This window comes from Bombus huntii, chromosome 2 (genome assembly GCF_024542735.1).
Source record: "Bombus huntii isolate Logan2020A chromosome 2, iyBomHunt1.1, whole genome shotgun sequence".
Taxonomy (NCBI): Eukaryota; Metazoa; Arthropoda; class Insecta; order Hymenoptera; family Apidae; genus Bombus; species Bombus huntii.
The window spans coordinates 18419027-18436296 of record NC_066239.1 but is presented as its reverse complement, the minus strand read 5'-3'; the positions used below and the strand labels follow the sequence as shown (position 1 = coordinate 18436296).

At 27.3% G+C, this 17270-nt stretch overlaps 4 protein-coding genes across 8 annotated transcripts; 2 read left to right on the top strand and 2 right to left on the bottom strand.

Annotated features, from left to right (window-relative positions):
• Positions 1-621: 621 nt before the first annotated feature.
• On the top strand, positions 622-4838 carry LOC126878306 (solute carrier family 35 member G1). 2 transcript variants are annotated; one of them, XM_050640956.1, is made up of 3 exons: positions 624-901; positions 1248-4368; positions 4444-4838. In XM_050640956.1, the coding sequence occupies exon 2, from the start codon at positions 1250-1252 to the stop codon at positions 2294-2296; it is 1047 nt and encodes a 348-aa protein (XP_050496913.1). In that variant the 5' UTR covers positions 624-901; positions 1248-1249; the 3' UTR covers positions 2297-4368; positions 4444-4838. The 2 variants fall into 2 exon arrangements, with proteins under 2 accessions (XP_050496914.1, XP_050496913.1); XM_050640957.1 differs by lacking the exon at positions 4444-4838 and having other exon boundaries at positions 622-901; positions 1408-3409.
• Positions 4839-5512: 674 nt separating this feature from the next.
• On the bottom strand, positions 5513-9899 carry LOC126878307 (partitioning defective protein 6). 3 transcript variants are annotated; one of them, XM_050640958.1, is made up of 6 exons: positions 9783-9899; positions 8593-8829; positions 8215-8443; positions 7961-8088; positions 7599-7877; positions 5513-7494 (listed from the first exon to the last, which is right to left on the bottom strand). In XM_050640958.1, the coding sequence occupies exons 2-6, from the start codon at positions 8650-8652 to the stop codon at positions 7183-7185; spliced, it is 1008 nt and encodes a 335-aa protein (XP_050496915.1). In that variant the 5' UTR covers positions 8653-8829; positions 9783-9899; the 3' UTR covers positions 5513-7182. The 3 variants fall into 3 exon arrangements, with proteins under 3 accessions (XP_050496915.1, XP_050496917.1, XP_050496916.1); XM_050640960.1 differs by having other exon boundaries at positions 8593-8804; positions 9783-9887; XM_050640959.1 differs by lacking the exon at positions 9783-9899 and having other exon boundaries at positions 8593-9741.
• A 105-nt stretch (positions 9900-10004) lies between these two features.
• Positions 10005-13064, top strand: LOC126878305 (caspase-8-like). 2 transcript variants are annotated; one of them, XM_050640953.1, is made up of 7 exons: positions 10005-10405; positions 10856-11439; positions 11521-11786; positions 12022-12214; positions 12290-12415; positions 12490-12633; positions 12719-13064. In XM_050640953.1, exons 2-7 carry the CDS (start codon positions 10887-10889, stop codon positions 12925-12927), a joined length of 1491 nt encoding a protein of 496 aa, XP_050496910.1. In that variant the 5' UTR covers positions 10005-10405; positions 10856-10886; the 3' UTR covers positions 12928-13064. The 2 variants fall into 2 exon arrangements, with proteins under 2 accessions (XP_050496910.1, XP_050496911.1); XM_050640954.1 differs by lacking the exon at positions 10005-10405 and adding an exon at positions 10418-10481.
• Positions 13060-17022, bottom strand: LOC126878309 (sodium channel protein Nach-like). The gene is made up of 10 exons (XM_050640962.1): positions 16713-17022; positions 15887-16093; positions 15362-15527; positions 15039-15190; positions 14806-14917; positions 14372-14675; positions 14128-14178; positions 13784-13976; positions 13310-13416; positions 13060-13214 (listed from the first exon to the last, which is right to left on the bottom strand). Exons 1-10 carry the CDS (start codon positions 16868-16870, stop codon positions 13081-13083), a joined length of 1584 nt encoding a protein of 527 aa, XP_050496919.1. The 5' UTR covers positions 16871-17022; the 3' UTR covers positions 13060-13080.
• Between the last annotated feature and the right edge of the window lie 248 nt (positions 17023-17270).

The window sequence follows — 17270 nt, the reverse complement described above, 5'->3', positions numbered from 1 at the left end:
CGACTCCACCCATCTTTAGTTCGCCGCGACATTTGAACGGAAGTAATTCGCATTTTAATATAGATATCTTTACCTTTATTGAATCATTTTCATTAAATTTATTAATATTATTCGACGTTTCTCTTCTTAACTCGGTATAACTTTTTTCTTTTACTTAGCTTAAAAAACTTCACAAGTTAACAATATCCACCCGTTATTATGAACAGATTTTTTACATTATTATATTCTTAAGGTATGTTTTTATGCTTATATAATTTCATGTATTATAATATCTAAAACGATATTTAATATAAAAGTTTTCACTTTATTATTATCGCGAATGTACTTTTACTTTGATAAACCCTTTGATATTGACACATTTAAATTTGTAATTTGAATATATTGACAAATCATAACATTTGAATATAGTAAAAATGAAAGTGGGAATAAAAATAAAATTTATAAGAATACTAATATTTTTAATTATTGTCCGCTGTTTATTCATAATCTAGTAATCCTATTAGTGAACTGTGTTACGCGTTGGAAATTAATAGTATCTATATAAAAATATGTTTTTTAAAACTAAAACACTTAAGAACCGATATTTCAAATGCAATGTATAATTTGAATTCTAACTCACGGTCATGATCGTGATCTAAATTAAACGCCTTTCTTGCGTTCTGAATGTTGTGATGAGTTGCTTACTTCATGCGAGTAACAACGTGATATTTTAATTAAAATAGAAATAAAAGAAAAATGTGAGGGACATTGTCAGTGGCAATGAAGAAAGATGTATTATTAAAGTTTTTAAAATAATTTAGTCTTCCAAATAATTTATAAATGTATTACTCTAATTATTTATTACATAATTTTACTAATATAACTATATGCTGTGATTAATCATTTATTGTATCTATTGCAGGTGAGTTATAACATTTAATAACATAACATCAATTTATGATAGGTTATTAAAATGACATTACAAATAATATTTAAAAAATGAATTATTCCTTAATGTCCAAACTCACGTTTTTAAATTTGTTATCAAAGGACATCTACCATTCGTTTTAATTTTTATTTAGTTATTAATTAAAATGTTTATTAGATATTATACATTTTAATGCTTAATGACAAACTGCACCTTAGTAATATAATGTTTTTGTAATTGTTCCATCTATATAGTCATGTACCTATTTTATTTAAATTATGAAATCTTTGTCTAGTATTTATGTCTTTGAAAAGTACTTGAGTTTTATTTTTTCTTTCAGACATGTCAGAACATGTTGAACTGCATCATTTACTTGATGGTGATATTGAAAGTAACACAACAACACAACAAAAACGATTTTCAATTCTAATGTGTAAATCATGCCCTTATCTTGGTTTAATATTGGCAACATTATCATCATTATTTTTTTCATTATGCAGTGTCATTGTGAAGGGCTTAGTGGAAGTAAATCCAATGGAATTGGCAGCATTTCGGTTCGTGGGTGTATTATTACCAGCAATACCAATTGTAATATATAAGGGTGAACATCCATTTCCAAAGGGACGTAGATTAATGCTAATACTAAGAAGTTTTGTGGGGACCACTGGCCTCATGTTAAGTTTCTATGCATTTCGGCATATGCCATTAGCTGATGCATCTGTTGTAGTATTTTCTGTTCCTGTATTTGTAGCCATATTTGCCAGAATATTCCTAAAAGAGCCTTGTGGATTATTTAATGTTATAACAGTCTGTTTAACACTGATTGGTGTAATCTTAATAACACGTCCACCACTAATTTTTGGACATACCATCGAGTCACTTTCAGATGGCCATATAAAAACACAACATGCAGATTTATGGGGAGCTGTAGCAGCTTTTTCAGCAACTCTCTTTGGTGCAAATGCATATGTTTTGCTACGAGCTTTAAAAGGCCTCCATTTCTCAGTAATTATGACAAATTTTGGATCATTTGCCTTGATTCAGACAATAGTTATATCTTGGGCTATAGGTGCATTGTGCTTACCTCGGTGTGGGACTGACAGACTTTTAGTTGTTGCACTTGCTCTCTTCAGTTTTGGGGGTCAAATACTGTTAACATTAGCTTTACAAATGGAACAAGCAGGACCAGTTGCAATAGCAAGATCAGCAGACATAGTTTTTGCCTTTTTCTGGCAAGTTTTATTTTTCAATGAAATACCAAATCCTTATTCAGTAGGAGGAGCAATTGTAGTTACAAGTTCAGTTTTATTAACAGGACTAAGAAAATGGGCGCTTTCATTACCAGAAACATCTAATGTTAAAAAATCCTTAGGTATTTTGGTGATGTGAATTATGAACTATAAATGAAAGAAATATGATTTCTTATTGCATTTTTTGTTTTCGTAATATTAATTTTAATAGAAAGAGATTGTTTATAAGTAGAAGTAATTTTGGCTTGCATGAATGAATAAAAATTCATTTAAAAATAAAGTGAGATTTATATATAATATGTATATAAATTTTTAAAATTTTACAAAATTAAATTGCTTCAAATTTAAAAGGATATCCTATATTATAGCTATATTACTATGTTTCACAGTGAGATCGTACTGTATTATTAATACTGTTTTGTTACAAAATGTTATATTTTCCTAATAAATTAATGATTGTCATTACAAATTCTAGTCTAAAACTCAGTATTATGAAAGGAACTCTTCAGACATATTTTAATGTACATTTGTTACGTGTAAGTCTTCATTTCATGTGATATACTATAATGATGTTTGTATTCTACAGTATGCACAAGATAACAAAGCACTCTCTTATATTGTACTATACTTTTAAAATAATCAATTTTTATGCAAATATAAATATTATAGTTGAATTAAAATTAGATATTGCACAAATGTTAAGAAATATAAGTTTATTAAAACAAAATATATGTTATTTAACATTTCTATACCAATATGGATTAATAAAATAATGAATGTTATTTAATACAAAAATTTCAATCTCTACAAAATTATAAATTACATTGTTTATGACTTTACAATGTAATTTATATTTTTACATTGCATTATTTTATGTGCATGTAAAATATAAGAAAGTTTAAACATACATATTTGAATAGTAATATCCAGAAATTGGTATTTTATTATTTCATGTACATTGTTTTTGATCATAGACTAGAGTATATTATCTTAATATTATTTCAAAAAAATTTTGTAAGGAACGTTTATTCAACAACGAATAAATAGTGAAATATTTAAATAAATTCTAATTTATAGTACATAAATACAAAGTTATGTAAACTTGTACTTCTAAAATATTGTTGTGTATGATACAAATTATGATACAATAAAGTTTGTATTAGAATGTTTACATTAATTTATTTTACTACTAGAAATATTTTTGAAAACATATAATTTCAGTTTTTAAATTAAAAAAAAAAAAATTAAAAATCTTATATATAGCAAAGCATATAAATCATAAAAAAGATTAATTTGTTCTTAAAAAAGTGATACAATTAAAACATTCTGTTTTACGTGTGAGGTTATTTATGATATTTAACGTAAATTGAGTTAATACTGAGCTTATTCAGTGTAATATATTAGTTATAATATATACATTGCAAATTAGAATATGTTTTTGCTACTATACACAATATAGTTGAACAAAATTATAATATTTTATATATAAAGAAATATCGAGTATAGAAGAATAGTAGTGTATATTAAAAATTGTATATGACGCGAAAGTTATGTTAGTGTAAGATTTTTTAAATTAATAATTGTCATACAGATATCGTGCTTATTATAATACATAAGCTAACATTAGCTTCTTGTAGATGTCTATATACGTATATGTATAATATTGGATAATTTCAAGGTGTGTGTCAATTAAATACACCTGACGTCTATTATTCATATATTCATATATAAAGCGTTGACTACCTGATTTTACCTACATCAGGATCACTACCGTGTTCTACATCGACGCCATTCGTCGTAAATCATAGAATATTAGATAAGTTTAAATATTTAAAACAAGAAATGTATAAATGTAATAATATACACTATAATAGGAAATAGTAATGTGATAAATATGTAAATACTGACATGTCAGAAGAGATAATGAACTTAATATTCGTCGTATTTCCTAATAACAATATAATATGATAGAATAGAATATAATGGATATAATAATAAGCAATAAAGTTTAGAAAGCGTGGTATTGATGAGGTCAGTAAAAATTATTCTTTGATTCGTGATATATATGAACAATCAGCAAGAACTAATGGAAAATCGTAGCGCTGAAGAGAAATTCCGGATCGTCGTGATTTCTAAAGAGATCAACGATCCACGACTGTTACACTAATTAATTAATTCCTCATTCGACGATCCCATGCTATGTCTATTAGCGTAAGAAAGAACAAGATATCGTTTGTGTCCGTATGTATTCATTGATGTATTTACGAAGAATACTTCGTCGAGTAGGGATTTCACGCAAAGCAGTAAGAAGAATAATACATGGAAAAGGATTACGTCCTTACAAGGTTCACCGTGTGTAAGGACCTCGTAGGATGGATTATGCCGCTTGACGAAAATTTTGTCACTGAATGCTAAGAAAATTAGAATGTAATCAACGCTGTCTTGAAGATATCTTGTTCACTGGAAGGACTGCTGTTACTATTGCTACTGAGCAATATTCGGAATCATCAGAATGCTACAATTTTCGCGTATATTCACATTATGATATAGAAATTTAATCAGGACCGCTTGGACAGGCCCGGTTTATTCTATACCTGACATTAACATGTAAATAAAATCAGTTTGAAAATTAAAGTGATTGATATTATACGTTCATGAGTAAATGTCATTATTTTGTGTTATATTTGACTTTAAAATATGTCTTTCCTTGTCTTCTATATATTAAATTTGACAAATTTGTAGAGAGCATCAAGCTGAGTCAACTAATGTTATAACAAATATTCTTGATATCATCTTAATATTTAAAAACATACAAGGTATTAAAAAATCAAACTACTTATATTCACCTGATCAAACCCTGGAATAAATTTTATTTTGAACATTTTTTGATGAAGTCAGTAGGTAATGAGATGTTCCAGATAGTCATTCTTACTAATTCATCCTATATGTACATAACGTGTATATAGCATATACGTGAATGTTTATATATACATTCTTTATACTATTTGTTACACAATTATCTAAGTTATCCTTTGGGTACATATCCGCTTTCTTCTACAAAAAGTATTTGCTTTTATGAACAAAATTTACTACAAGATATACTGTACATATAATTTCTTTTTCCATTTGCATTGTTAGCAATTGATATGAAACCGAATTAGCAAAATTAAAAATGATATTATTATAAAAATAGTTTCTCTAATTTGGGAACGAAAATATTTTAATGATTAATTTATTTCTACGAGTTAATTTATAATTGTATTACGGTAAGATTTTTCTGCTTTTATCCATGCATGCATGTATTTTTGTCAATCTAATTTAGAATCGTTGATCAATTTAGAATCGTACAACATAATTAGTGAAACACTGTATATATTTCTTGCACTACAAAAGTTCTATGTAAATGGAATGTGATACAATTCATCACAATCCAATTTTTATATTCATGGATAAAACAATGAAGGCACAAATATATAAAGAAAATATTTTACATGTATATAAATATGTTTCATAATCTTATATGTTCTTACATCTAAAATTTGTAAAGTATATTTTAATATCTAGTGTTCAATTAGATAACAAATAACATTTATAAAACTGGAATTAAAATTCGAAAACTTCAACACTCTAAACTTACAGTAAAATGAACAGAATACATATATGAGTAAATATGTTTCCGAATGCATCAGAGTAGGAATAATCCCAGTTTTGCATTTTTATAAAAAACATTGGAATGATCTAAGTATAAGGCCACTCAGTTTTTTTTGAGTCCGTACATCCAATTTAAAATAAGACGCTTATATTAGTATTTCATCCTCTTATGTTATTCATATATACACTTTCTTTTATCATTGAATAAAGGCTTCTACTTAGAATGATAAATTAAGTTATTAAATCTAATTATTTGCATTATATACATATTAAAATGATTAAAATCAATTGAAAAATTGATATTTTATGAAATGACGAACAATGTGTTAATTAACAACAGATTTCTTTGCTAATTATCCAATTGAATGATAAAATATAATTCTGAAAAGATAGTTTTATACATTACAGTTTTAAATCTCTATTCACGGTTTATGCCATTAAGTAGAAATTTAAGTAAATTAAAAGTAAAACTTAAGTACACTTCATGCGTTTCCTATATTAAGAACTATAAATATTATTTTAATACTTCAAAAATATTGCTGTTTTCCAATAATGCTCTTATATATCATACTATCATATCATCATATAATATACTCCATACATGTCTTTTCAACAGATTGATAAAAAATATATGTATACACATTGTATTCAAGTAATGTAAATACTAAAAGAAAATTTTCTTATATAATACTTTTTGTTTCTATTGCAACTAAAAGTATCATGCGAAAAATTTTTTGTTATTATATTCCGATTATAATTATATATTATGCTTTTTCATTAATTATAATTTTTTGTTTTACATGGATCAATTTGTCACTTTAATACCTTCTGTATATAATATTTGTATATAGCTACAAAAAGTATTAAAGTAAGAAATGCATATTATTAAATAAGTACAAAATTAAACAATTTAATTTTGATTCATAAAAGGAGAGATATGTTCTTTGCTTATGTTTCACTTTTGTATTAATACTCTCTTTTATATATGAAAAATATTTTTAATTTTAATGATTTTAGTTATAGAACTGAATTTTCGAAACAATATTGATCTAGTAAGAATAAGTGATAATATTACAGAATGATTTTAATGGAAAATGTATGTATCATATTAAAAGGCACAATCTTCTATGAAAATGTTCATTTCATGTGAATCTAATATTCATTTTGGTGCCTAATTCAACTAAATTATCATTAAATTATGTAAACAGTAGCTACCATGATTTCATAATGCTTCATTTACTTTAGCACATCATTTTCTTATTGTCATGTTATATTTTATGCTTATTTATAAATACTTTTTTGGATGAACGAATATTTGAACCAATATTCAATTGAGCATGGCATAATATAAATAGAATTATGTAGTGCATTTATTTATAAATGTAAAACACCTTGATCGTGATTATAGTGATTTTGATGATGATGGTGATGATGGTGATAATGATGATGTTGTGAAGTTGAAGTTGTTGCATCATCCTGTAATGTTACGCCAGTTAAGTCTACAATTTCATCTGCATCTTCATCACTACCAGTTGCAGCACTTTGTGTCGACTGATGACTTCCAGAAGACAATTGACTATTACGTGAAAATGATCCACGTCTTGGTGCAGCTAATGCTGCTCGCTGATTTGCTGGCTTTACTGTGATTATGAGATTCGAAGAATTGGCGATCATCATATCTGTGACCTGTTTAAAATATGAAAAAATATGAGAAAATAGAAGTAGGAAAGAAGGTATAAGAATTACATGGAAATAAAAATATATAAATAATATATAACAATTTTACATACTTGATCTAAAGTTTTTCCAGCAACTTCTATACCATTCACTTCAAGCACTTCATCATTTACTGCTAAAAGACCTGTACTTTCAGCCAAGCCACCTGGTACTAATCTACTAATAAATACACCTGGTACTTTTTCAATCCCACCTCCTGCAGATGGCGGCAATATTCGAAAACTTTCTCCATCTTTAATATAAAATCCTAATGGTTTGTCAGAACCGTGTTTCAATAATCGTACACGACGACAAGTTTCTGGTAATATGTCTACATCAATTATTGCTGATACCTGTTATTGTTCATAAAATTTGTACTTAACATATATCTTGAATGATACACGAAATAATTTGTATTCATATAATTAAGACATACTTGTCTAAAATCGTGAGGATTAGATATAGCTAATGACTTTGGTTTTCCAGGTGTGCCACCAAGAATACTCGATATCAAATTTTTTGGTTTTATTGTCCCATATCCATTTATGTCTTCTAATCCATCCCCTATTACATAAAATAGTTTTTTGTTCTATCAATCTATTTACTATATACTTTGGAATAAATATTATTGCACTTAAATCTTATATTGAATTTATCTTTGATAATTATTTGTCATAAAAATTACTTGACCCTTTCTTTGAATAAAAATTCTAAGTAGAGGTTTTGCAGCCAGTAATGCCCTTGCCAAATTGTTGTCATTGTTAATGGGTAATAAATCACCATCGGTAGGATCTGTGTACCATATGAGGAAAGTTAAGTCAGGACCAATATCATGTCGCTCAGCCAATAACTTTTTAAAATCTTCATAATTAATTGCTTCATTACGGTTGACTGAAAATCTTATGATATCTGCATCAAACTAAAAAAAATTTTAATTTTCTGTGTAGAAAAGTGTTCAATAGCATAATAAAAAAGAAAGGACACTTGAATGTTACTACATGATACCTTTTTTCTGTTTAATAATAGTATAGTTTAAAGGATGGGACTCTAAATTAAGAGGTTACTTACTTTACTTTTTACTGCGACAACACTGCTGTCAACTTGATGATGAAGTTTGCTTTTTGACATGATAATTAATTTCAAATAAATTAGAATGTTCGAAGCAAATCCACAACTCACGAATGCGATGACGTGACGTCAAAAGCACCTGTTTGGTAGAACCTGGTAGAACGCAACTTGGCTACAACCGACTCCAGGTACAATCCGTGCTAACCATAAATCTGGCAACAGTGAATGAGTTCTGTCCTAATGTAAACATAACCTAATCAGTATGGTTTCCCGCGATTTTATGAAACGTTTATTTGTATTATAGTAAGTGATAATATTAATGAAATGAATGAAACAGTACTATTCGTCATATAGATAGCAACAATGAAAATAGTGATAATACTGTTAAAATAATAATACAGTGAATACAATGTTGACAAAACATATTTAAAATTCAGTTATGTACTTTCAAAGAAAAGTTATTTAATATGAAAAAAAATAAATGTTGGGAAAACTTCTCCAACGAGATTCAAAGATAAAAAAAAATCTTACCAGCATATTAACGTCTTATCGACCACGTAAGCATTTTTATTAAATGTAATCATATTTCAGAAAATAAATCGAGATAGTAAGTTTAATGAAAAAGCAAAAAGTTCCTCTATTTTAATGTATCTGTTCACTATGCATATGATTTTATGTAAAGATAAATTAATATTTGGCAAAAAGAAATTGCCAACGTTTAAACAAATAACTCTCTTTTCTAGCTCTTTATATAATTGATTTAAAGAAAAAATTCTTTCTATGTATATCCTCTATCCCCCAAGATATTTAAAAAAAGTATAGCTTCTACCCTCAATTTTCAAATCTCTTCAATATTTTTCCAAAACTATCTTCTATACAAATATTAAAATCGCGGTGTGCGGGTTTGAAATTCCTCCTTGTTAATATTATTATATATGTAACTAATCTTATTTCTTTTATATGTAATTTTACGAATTTATATGTTTCCTTGCTTATTTTTAAACATTTTGTACAGAAGCAATTTAAACTTGCTTTACACAATGTAGATGTAAATATTTCAAATACAAGCATCGCATATCAAACTTTTCCAAAAACCAAAACAGATATCCACAAAAAATATGATTTTTATATATTACTTCTACTTCACTATAAATATATTTATATATAATTATTAAAATGATTGTACATACTTAAATAATTTTTTATAACAAGTTAATCACGGTATAACAATACAAAACTGAAATATCCAGAATCGGATCCCTGATGTTTCCAAGTACGGCGTTGCCATGTTGTTTAACTCTACGTATTTACCACGAATTATACCTGAATCCGAGTCGCCTGTATGTTGAATATACTACATATATATCAGAATCATGATATGTACTATGTACATACATATGACTGTTACTAGATCACTGCAATTTAATACTCAATTCATAAATCCACCGAATAAAAAAATCTTATATACTTTAAATAATAAGATTGTTTTAAATATTGATACTTTATTACTTATGTTTTCTATTTATGAATGGCGAAAATCACATTGTTTAAATATGTATTTAACATATCAATTAAACATATGTATAAACTGTAGATTAATACGCAATAGTATGTGTTTCGTTATATTCAAAGAAAGAGATTTTTATAAATAAAAAGATATCTGTCGATTGATATATAACAATATTTGAAAATGCTTAAAGAAGAGGCAATATTTTAAGTAAAATACAGAAACCAAAACTGAATATTGCAATAAAGTTGTGTAAATATTGCAAAGAATTTGCACTGTAGAAGTATTACAAAATAATATTACAAAGTAAGTATGTTAATGACTGTATTTAATGACTGTAATTAATGACTGTTAATCTGTCATCATATATTACTTTCTAACGGTATCTATATTAATTTACTCGTTACCAATTGATTATTTCAATTTTATTTGTTTATTCATTTTTTATTAATAATGCATTATTTTATTTATTCATATTAATCTTTTCAAATTGTTTTGTTATTAAAGGTTAGTAAATATATGTATATACATTCATGTTATGTTTACTTCTATAAATATCATTTGCAAATTATGACTTTTATCCTTTTTATACCTTTTATAAATTTATTGTATCTTGTAGAATTTATAATATGTAGAATATTTTACGCTCTAATACTATTTCAGTACATGTTCAAAATTTATCAATTTTCAATATTTCTATATTATTCACATGTAGAGTGAAAACATGTATATTTTACAATATTATTTTTTTCCAAGGTATATTATTAAAGCAGATTTGTGGAAAGCAATGTCTTTATTAATTGATGCAAAACCATCTGTCTTAAGCAGTAATGTAAGTGAAGATGTATTAAACAAAGATATTTTATGGAAAATAGAAAATGATCTTAGCATCGATGAGAAAATATCTATTTTATTTTTGATGATAACTGATTATCAACATAGCTTCAGAGAAATTTGTGATTTATTACAAAACTATAAAAATCACAAAGTTTATATACTTACAGAATTTATAAATAAATATCCTGAAAATTGGAAAAGTAAATTATTGGAATCTATATGTATTATACAAAATAGGCAAATTATACGAAAGTTGGGAATATCATTTGAAGATTTGGATTTATTGTATCTGCCAAAAAATGGATCATGTTCTAGATACTTAAATTTAATTGCAAAAAGTCTATATTTATTATGTGAAGCTCTTTCTGAAGATAAAATCAAATTATTACTGCAATATGTTAGAACTGATTTAACTGTATATGAAGAATATTTAAAAGATGTAGATTTTCTTGAATTACATATGTTATATTGGATGCAAGTAAATTATATTTCAATATATCCAGGTTTGTTTTTATCATTAAAAACATACTATTCTTTGTAATTTCATATAATTTCCTTGTTCACATAATATTTAATTATTTTAGATGGTAAGGCCAAACTTGAGAATTTGCTTAAACATTTAAAGATTTTCAAAGATTTAGAGCATATTTATGAAGATCTGAAAAAATATGAAAATCATCAAAATGTGTTAGATACACAGCGTACAAATTCTACTAGTATATCTCAAATACAAACATTTTCCATGAGAGAAGAAGAATCTGTGTTGTCAGATGTGGAAGGAGAAGATATAAGAAAATTAAACAATGGTCTTTGTATTATTATAAGCCAAATGCGTTTTTCAGGTCAACAGGTATTGTATTAATAAACAATCATTTTTATCCCAATATAAATAAAATTATATAGGGTGTACCAAGAGTAAGTGTCTTACAACTACTATAGCATTATTCTATAGCTCTGAATTGGTAGAGATTTGTTAAAAGGTCAATTTTGCAGCAACTTTTTGTAACAAATCTTCACTGATCCAGAGGTAGAGTCACGCTGTGGTGGTTGTGACATTGTGCATATGTATAACACTTTTGTTTCAGTTTGAAACCAGATTTGGAACTGTGGCTGATCGTATGAAACTATCAGAAACATTCCAAAGATTTGGTTTTACTATTGAGGTGTTTAATGATTTAACCAAAGATGAAATACTGACAACATTAGAAAATATTCCAAAAGACTTTGGTACTGATTATGATTGCATTTTTGTATGCATTTTAAGTCATGGTTGTAAAGGTAAAATGTAGTAAATTTTGCATCATAAGCATTATGTTGTATGAGTTATTAATCGTTAATGGTCATTAATTCTAGGTGGTATTATTAGTGCAGATGAAAAAGAAGTTAGCATTGAAGCAATTGAACACAAATTTTGTTGTATAAAATTAAAGGATGTTATTAAAATAGTTATTATACAAGCTTGTCAGGGAAAGGTGACAGGTAACAAAAATTGTAATTTTATGCTATCAGGTTAAAACTTGAGATTGTAAAATCACAATAATTTTTAATTGCAGGACAAATAAATGATGATGAAGTAAGTCATTTAGTTACAGATGGTCCTTTAAATTGTGAAGTTTCAAGTATTTTACCATACAAAAATTTCTGTATATTTATGTCAACTATGCAAGGTTTCATATCTGTTCGTCATAAAGAAGAAGGTAATATATAATTATCTCTATCTTATAGGTTAGAACTATATTTATTAGGTGTATTATTCACACATCAGAAATTCATATTTTACAGGATCTTGGTTCATACAAGAATTTTGTAATATTTTACAAAATGGAGGAAATAAAATTACATTCCTGAAGGCTATTAGAAAAACAATTCAGTCGGTAATGAAGAAGAAAGGAAAATTAAATGGAACAAATTCCATTGCTCAATTACCTGAATTGAAAACATGCAGATTACTTATGGATTTTCAGTTACCAGATTACCGAGCAAATATATAAAAAAGGAAAGACAATATTATTGCCTTCAATGTACAAAACCAATAAAATAGAATAATAAAATAATATATTATATATATATTTTATAAAAAAAAAGAAAAAAAGACGTTTACTTAATAACCTAGTATCTTGCATAACCTAAAAAATTGTCGATATTTAGTTTGACTTGTTTCTTGTGTTTCTTTTTACACATGCATCGGTTAAAACCCGAATAATAAAAAAATAAATAATTTCAAAAATAGACATGAAACTAAAACCAGCAAAGACTCCTAAGAGACCACCAAATGTTGCTAAAACAAATATTAAATTTATATTATCATTAGTATTATTATTATTATATTTTTATTTAAATTCACTTATTATTTTAATAAACAATTGATATTACCGAACAGATGACGCCAACTATAATGCATATCCCGTCGGAATTGAATAGACACTAGATCTCCAAAAAATATATGAATTATACTTTGATTTTTCCAGGTTTTACCTTCGCTACAACGAAAAATATGTGTTTGTAATTTATGTCATTCGTAATTATAAACATATAAATATTTTTGATTATTTTTTAATATTTAATAATAAAAGATAATATTATAATATATAATATTAATAATAAAAGATAGCTTGATAAACTATGGAGTTTGTTATTTTTGACTAAAATTAGAAAAATATATACATAATGCTAACTTTTATATATTTTTGCAGAAAATTTTTTATTATCCAATACTACTCTCAATTTATATGTACTAGTATTAAAAGCTTTCAATCAATTTCAATCAATATCTTATGTAATGTATATGTTTCAAGTATTTTGTAATAAATATACGAATATTTTTTGCTAAGAAATTCTTAAAATTACCTGGAATAAGTAGTGTAAGTCAGACCATCATAATAAACGCGTTTATCAAGATTTCCTGCTGAATTCTCCATGATATAACGATAAAAATTACAATCAGGTTTACAATTACAAGGTCTTTCTTTAGTATCCAATTCTACAAGCTGTAAAGTTTTGGGCGACATATCTGTTCCTGGCCAAGAGGTATCATACCAAACTAAAAATTCATTTCTATATATTCACTTGTTATAAGAATATTTTACACAGAGTATTATTATGCCATACTTTTTCCATATTCCTAGTTTTATAAATAAATCGCCAATAAAAAAGAAAGGCTGGAAAATTAATAATACTTGTGAATTACTTACATTTAAACGTTTCTAGGCATTCGACATCTCTTAAATTGCATACTCTGGTATCTGCAACAGAATATTATTTATCTTAAAGCTAACAGGTAGAAAAACGTGAAAGAATATTCCTAAATTTTGATTATTTTTTTTATAGATAATTTTTGTTTTATTTCAGATCTAGTAATTATCAAAAGAAACGCTGCATTATAGAATATTTTGCAAGTTTACGAGATAAAACAAGTTGTATTTACAGCAAGCTAACCATTTTGCGGATAATAATATGGAATGCATCCACATTTTTTCTTAATTACAGTTGTTCGACAGTTCGTTAGACAATTTATGAATGAATATCTTGCGGGGACGAAATTTCTGTTCCAATCGTTACCAATCATTTTATTTGCTTCGTCATAAAATATGCATTCTCTCATGGTGGATTTTAGCTTTCTGATATCAAGGGTCGAATACGTTTCTACAGGTTGGACAGTCAAAAACGAATATTCATGCTCGCTTATCAATTTACTCGGTGCATTATGATCAGGATAATCGTAAGGGTCGTGTAGCATGATCTGTAAAAATATAGTAGACGTTACAAGAATCGAAGATTAGATTGGGCAAAAGAGAACTCAAAGATTGTAACAAAAGAGTATAATTTTTAACAGTCTTTTTTCACAATCAGAAATTAATACGAAATATTACCTTTATTTCTGTAGATTCCATAATATCGGCATCATTATTTTCGACATCCAGATTAAGCAATATATTGAGTCCACTCTGATATCCACACGATGTCATTTTATGTGGTTTTATACTTCAAATTTAAAAGAGAAATGTAAAAATTTAAAAGAGAAAGAGAATAAAATTTATAATTTAAACAATAATATACGAAACAATGTACTAATATAGATACTTAAATCTAAATATATATATACTTTGGATTTTCCATAATCGAATCGTAAGTAATATAATTAAAGCTGCAACATAATCCATCACGGCTGATACTTGATCGAAATATGGTACTGCAGTTTTCAATCTTCGATTTCCACTTACACGATTCCAACAAACTTTGACAATTTCGCGTAACCTGAAATTCAATCTCATTTACATCCAACGTGCTTTCTTTGGTGGCACTTTATTTAACAATCTCGAATAGCTTTGATTCGATAGATACGAATCTATGAAAGATATTTGCTAGCAAGTTTGTTTTCTCTGTATTATGACGCTGTATGATGTTTCCTATAATTTTGTTACCTACCGAGTTCATGATCGTTGGTATTGAAAGCTTATTCATGTCAAAAATGTTCTGCAATCGTGAAAGATTATTTCGAACGCGTGATCCGTATATACCAGGATATAATAATTCGTTCAGTAATCTCATTTCTCGAGCTATAAATTCCTTTGACAGACTCGATGGAAATGTCCTGTAAAAACAATAGGAAAAAGCTATTGTGCAATTTAAGTGGTTTGCTATATCTATACAGTATAAGCTAACACAAAATAGAAGATGATAAAAGAGCGGCAGTAATGAGTATAACGGAAGTTTACACGATAACGATTTTAATCAAATATCAACAACGAAATACAGGTGAAAATGCAAATGAAAGATCTACAAGTTACTGACTAAATCTTTACCATAAATATAATTGTGTGATATATCATCAATCGATCATCAAGAAACAAGGATTATCGTTAAATCACGATAAGAGATTCTATATAACGAGTAGCAGGAAGTTTAATCGACGATTAAGAACGAAAGAGAAAAGAAAAATACAATACTCACAAGTTGTCGGTGAATTTTTTTGTTAATTGAAGAGATACGGGATTCATATCGCATACCGTAACCGCTGGAAACGGATAATTCCATATTCCATGATGGGTCGTTTCGATGACCGAGAGAACTAAATGCTGCTCGTAATAATTCAGAGTAACTTTCAGCATTCCGATTGCAATGCACAGCGATGAGACCACCATTATTGCCCATGCGATTCTACCGAAATGAACGCGGAACGAATAGTATCGTGATTACATCGCGCTTCGATTTAATTGAAACAAAGGTGAAATTAAGTTCCATTAATGACATCTACTTATAATGTACCTATACACGGCTTAATCAGTAGGCTAAATGAATTTTGGAATTCGTATGTTAATGGTTTTTGAATCATATATTGATCGCTCTTTATTGCTTTTGACACTCGAATAGCTTATCTGTAGTAGGTGTAGCAGGTACATGTATATACAGATGACTACAATTGAAGTGGCATAAAAGTAAATGAATTGTAAAATACGCATAAAATGTATATAACTATTTTTCGACATTTTTTCGAAATTAACTTTGAACGATCGTAGAAATCAAAAGTTTGCTTGTTTCAGTGTTAATTACACTTTGTTTCTGTTCGTTCTCTTAACATTGATTTTAATTAGTTAATTCACTGAACCTATGTAGGTTGAATTTTATTTGACACTTAGTATTACTTAAATTGTATACATAGTTGCATGTAAAATATTTTTTTCTTCCTACATTTTACTGTTATTACTTTGCTTTAGAATATCGTTATATTATATCTATGTGATATTTAACGAATCGATAAAATAATGGTTTTACTCACCTTTCTATCGTAGATCGTTGAGGTTCGCAAATATATTTGCAACCATGAAGTCCCGTTTCGTGGCAAAACTCCGAGACATGTGTTTTTATGGTGTAACAAAATTTTCGTACGACCTTTTTCAAGATATTGCCACAACTTTGTTTTCGTACGCGTCTCATGTTTCTAAATTAACAACGGGCTAACGTTTCCATCAATTTTAAGATTGCCAATATTGCACGAACTTGTTTTCTCAATCTAATTTATTTGTTTTAAATTATTAGTGTTCCCCACTGGTGGTTGTCGAGAAGTTCGATTAAAAGTTGCGATCAAATAATCCGTAATTACGAAAACTGTCGAAAGATACTCTGGTTAGAAGATCAATTACATGAATTGATTACATAAATTCAACCATTAATAATTATTCGCACGTGTAATAAATTTCTTGAGTTTCAGACGTCTTCTTCGATTTCAATGACCATCAATGATTTTACCTACGTAGCGTTGAAGGCACGACTATCGAATGAAAGGTAGCTGTATGCCAGTTCCGATACTTTATTTACGAATACACGACGCGCTGCA

Bases quoted from the DNA above. Each gene is read 5' to 3' on its own strand.
- LOC126878306 (XM_050640956.1), top strand. From the start codon at position 1,250: ATGTCAGAACATGTTGAACTGCATCATTTACTTGATGGTGATATTGAA.
- LOC126878307 (XM_050640958.1), bottom strand. From the start codon at position 8,652: ATGTCAAAAAGCAAACTTCATCATCAAGTTGACAGCAGTGTTGTCGCA. The intron at 7,878-7,960 runs GTATGTCTTAAT...GAACAATAACAG, and splicing joins ATCCTCACGATTTTAGACAA to GTATCAGCAATAATTGATGT. The intron at 7,495-7,598 runs GTATGTAAAATT...TATTTTAAACAG, and splicing joins CTGGAAAAACTTTAGATCAA to GTCACAGATATGATGATCGC.
- LOC126878305 (XM_050640953.1), top strand. From the start codon at position 10,887: ATGTCTTTATTAATTGATGCAAAACCATCTGTCTTAAGCAGTAATGTA. The intron at 11,440-11,520 runs GTTTGTTTTTAT...TAATTATTTTAG, and splicing joins TTATATTTCAATATATCCAG to ATGGTAAGGCCAAACTTGAG. The intron at 12,416-12,489 runs GTAACAAAAATT...TTTTAATTGCAG, and splicing joins TTGTCAGGGAAAGGTGACAG to GACAAATAAATGATGATGAA.
- LOC126878309 (XM_050640962.1), bottom strand. From the start codon at position 16,870: ATGAGACGCGTACGAAAACAAAGTTGTGGCAATATCTTGAAAAAGGTC. The intron at 15,528-15,886 runs GTGAGTATTGTA...TTGTTTTTACAG, and splicing joins AAAAAATTCACCGACAACTT to GACATTTCCATCGAGTCTGT. The intron at 13,977-14,127 runs GTAAGTAATTCA...ATGAATTTTTAG, and splicing joins ATGCCTAGAAACGTTTAAAT to TTTGGTATGATACCTCTTGG.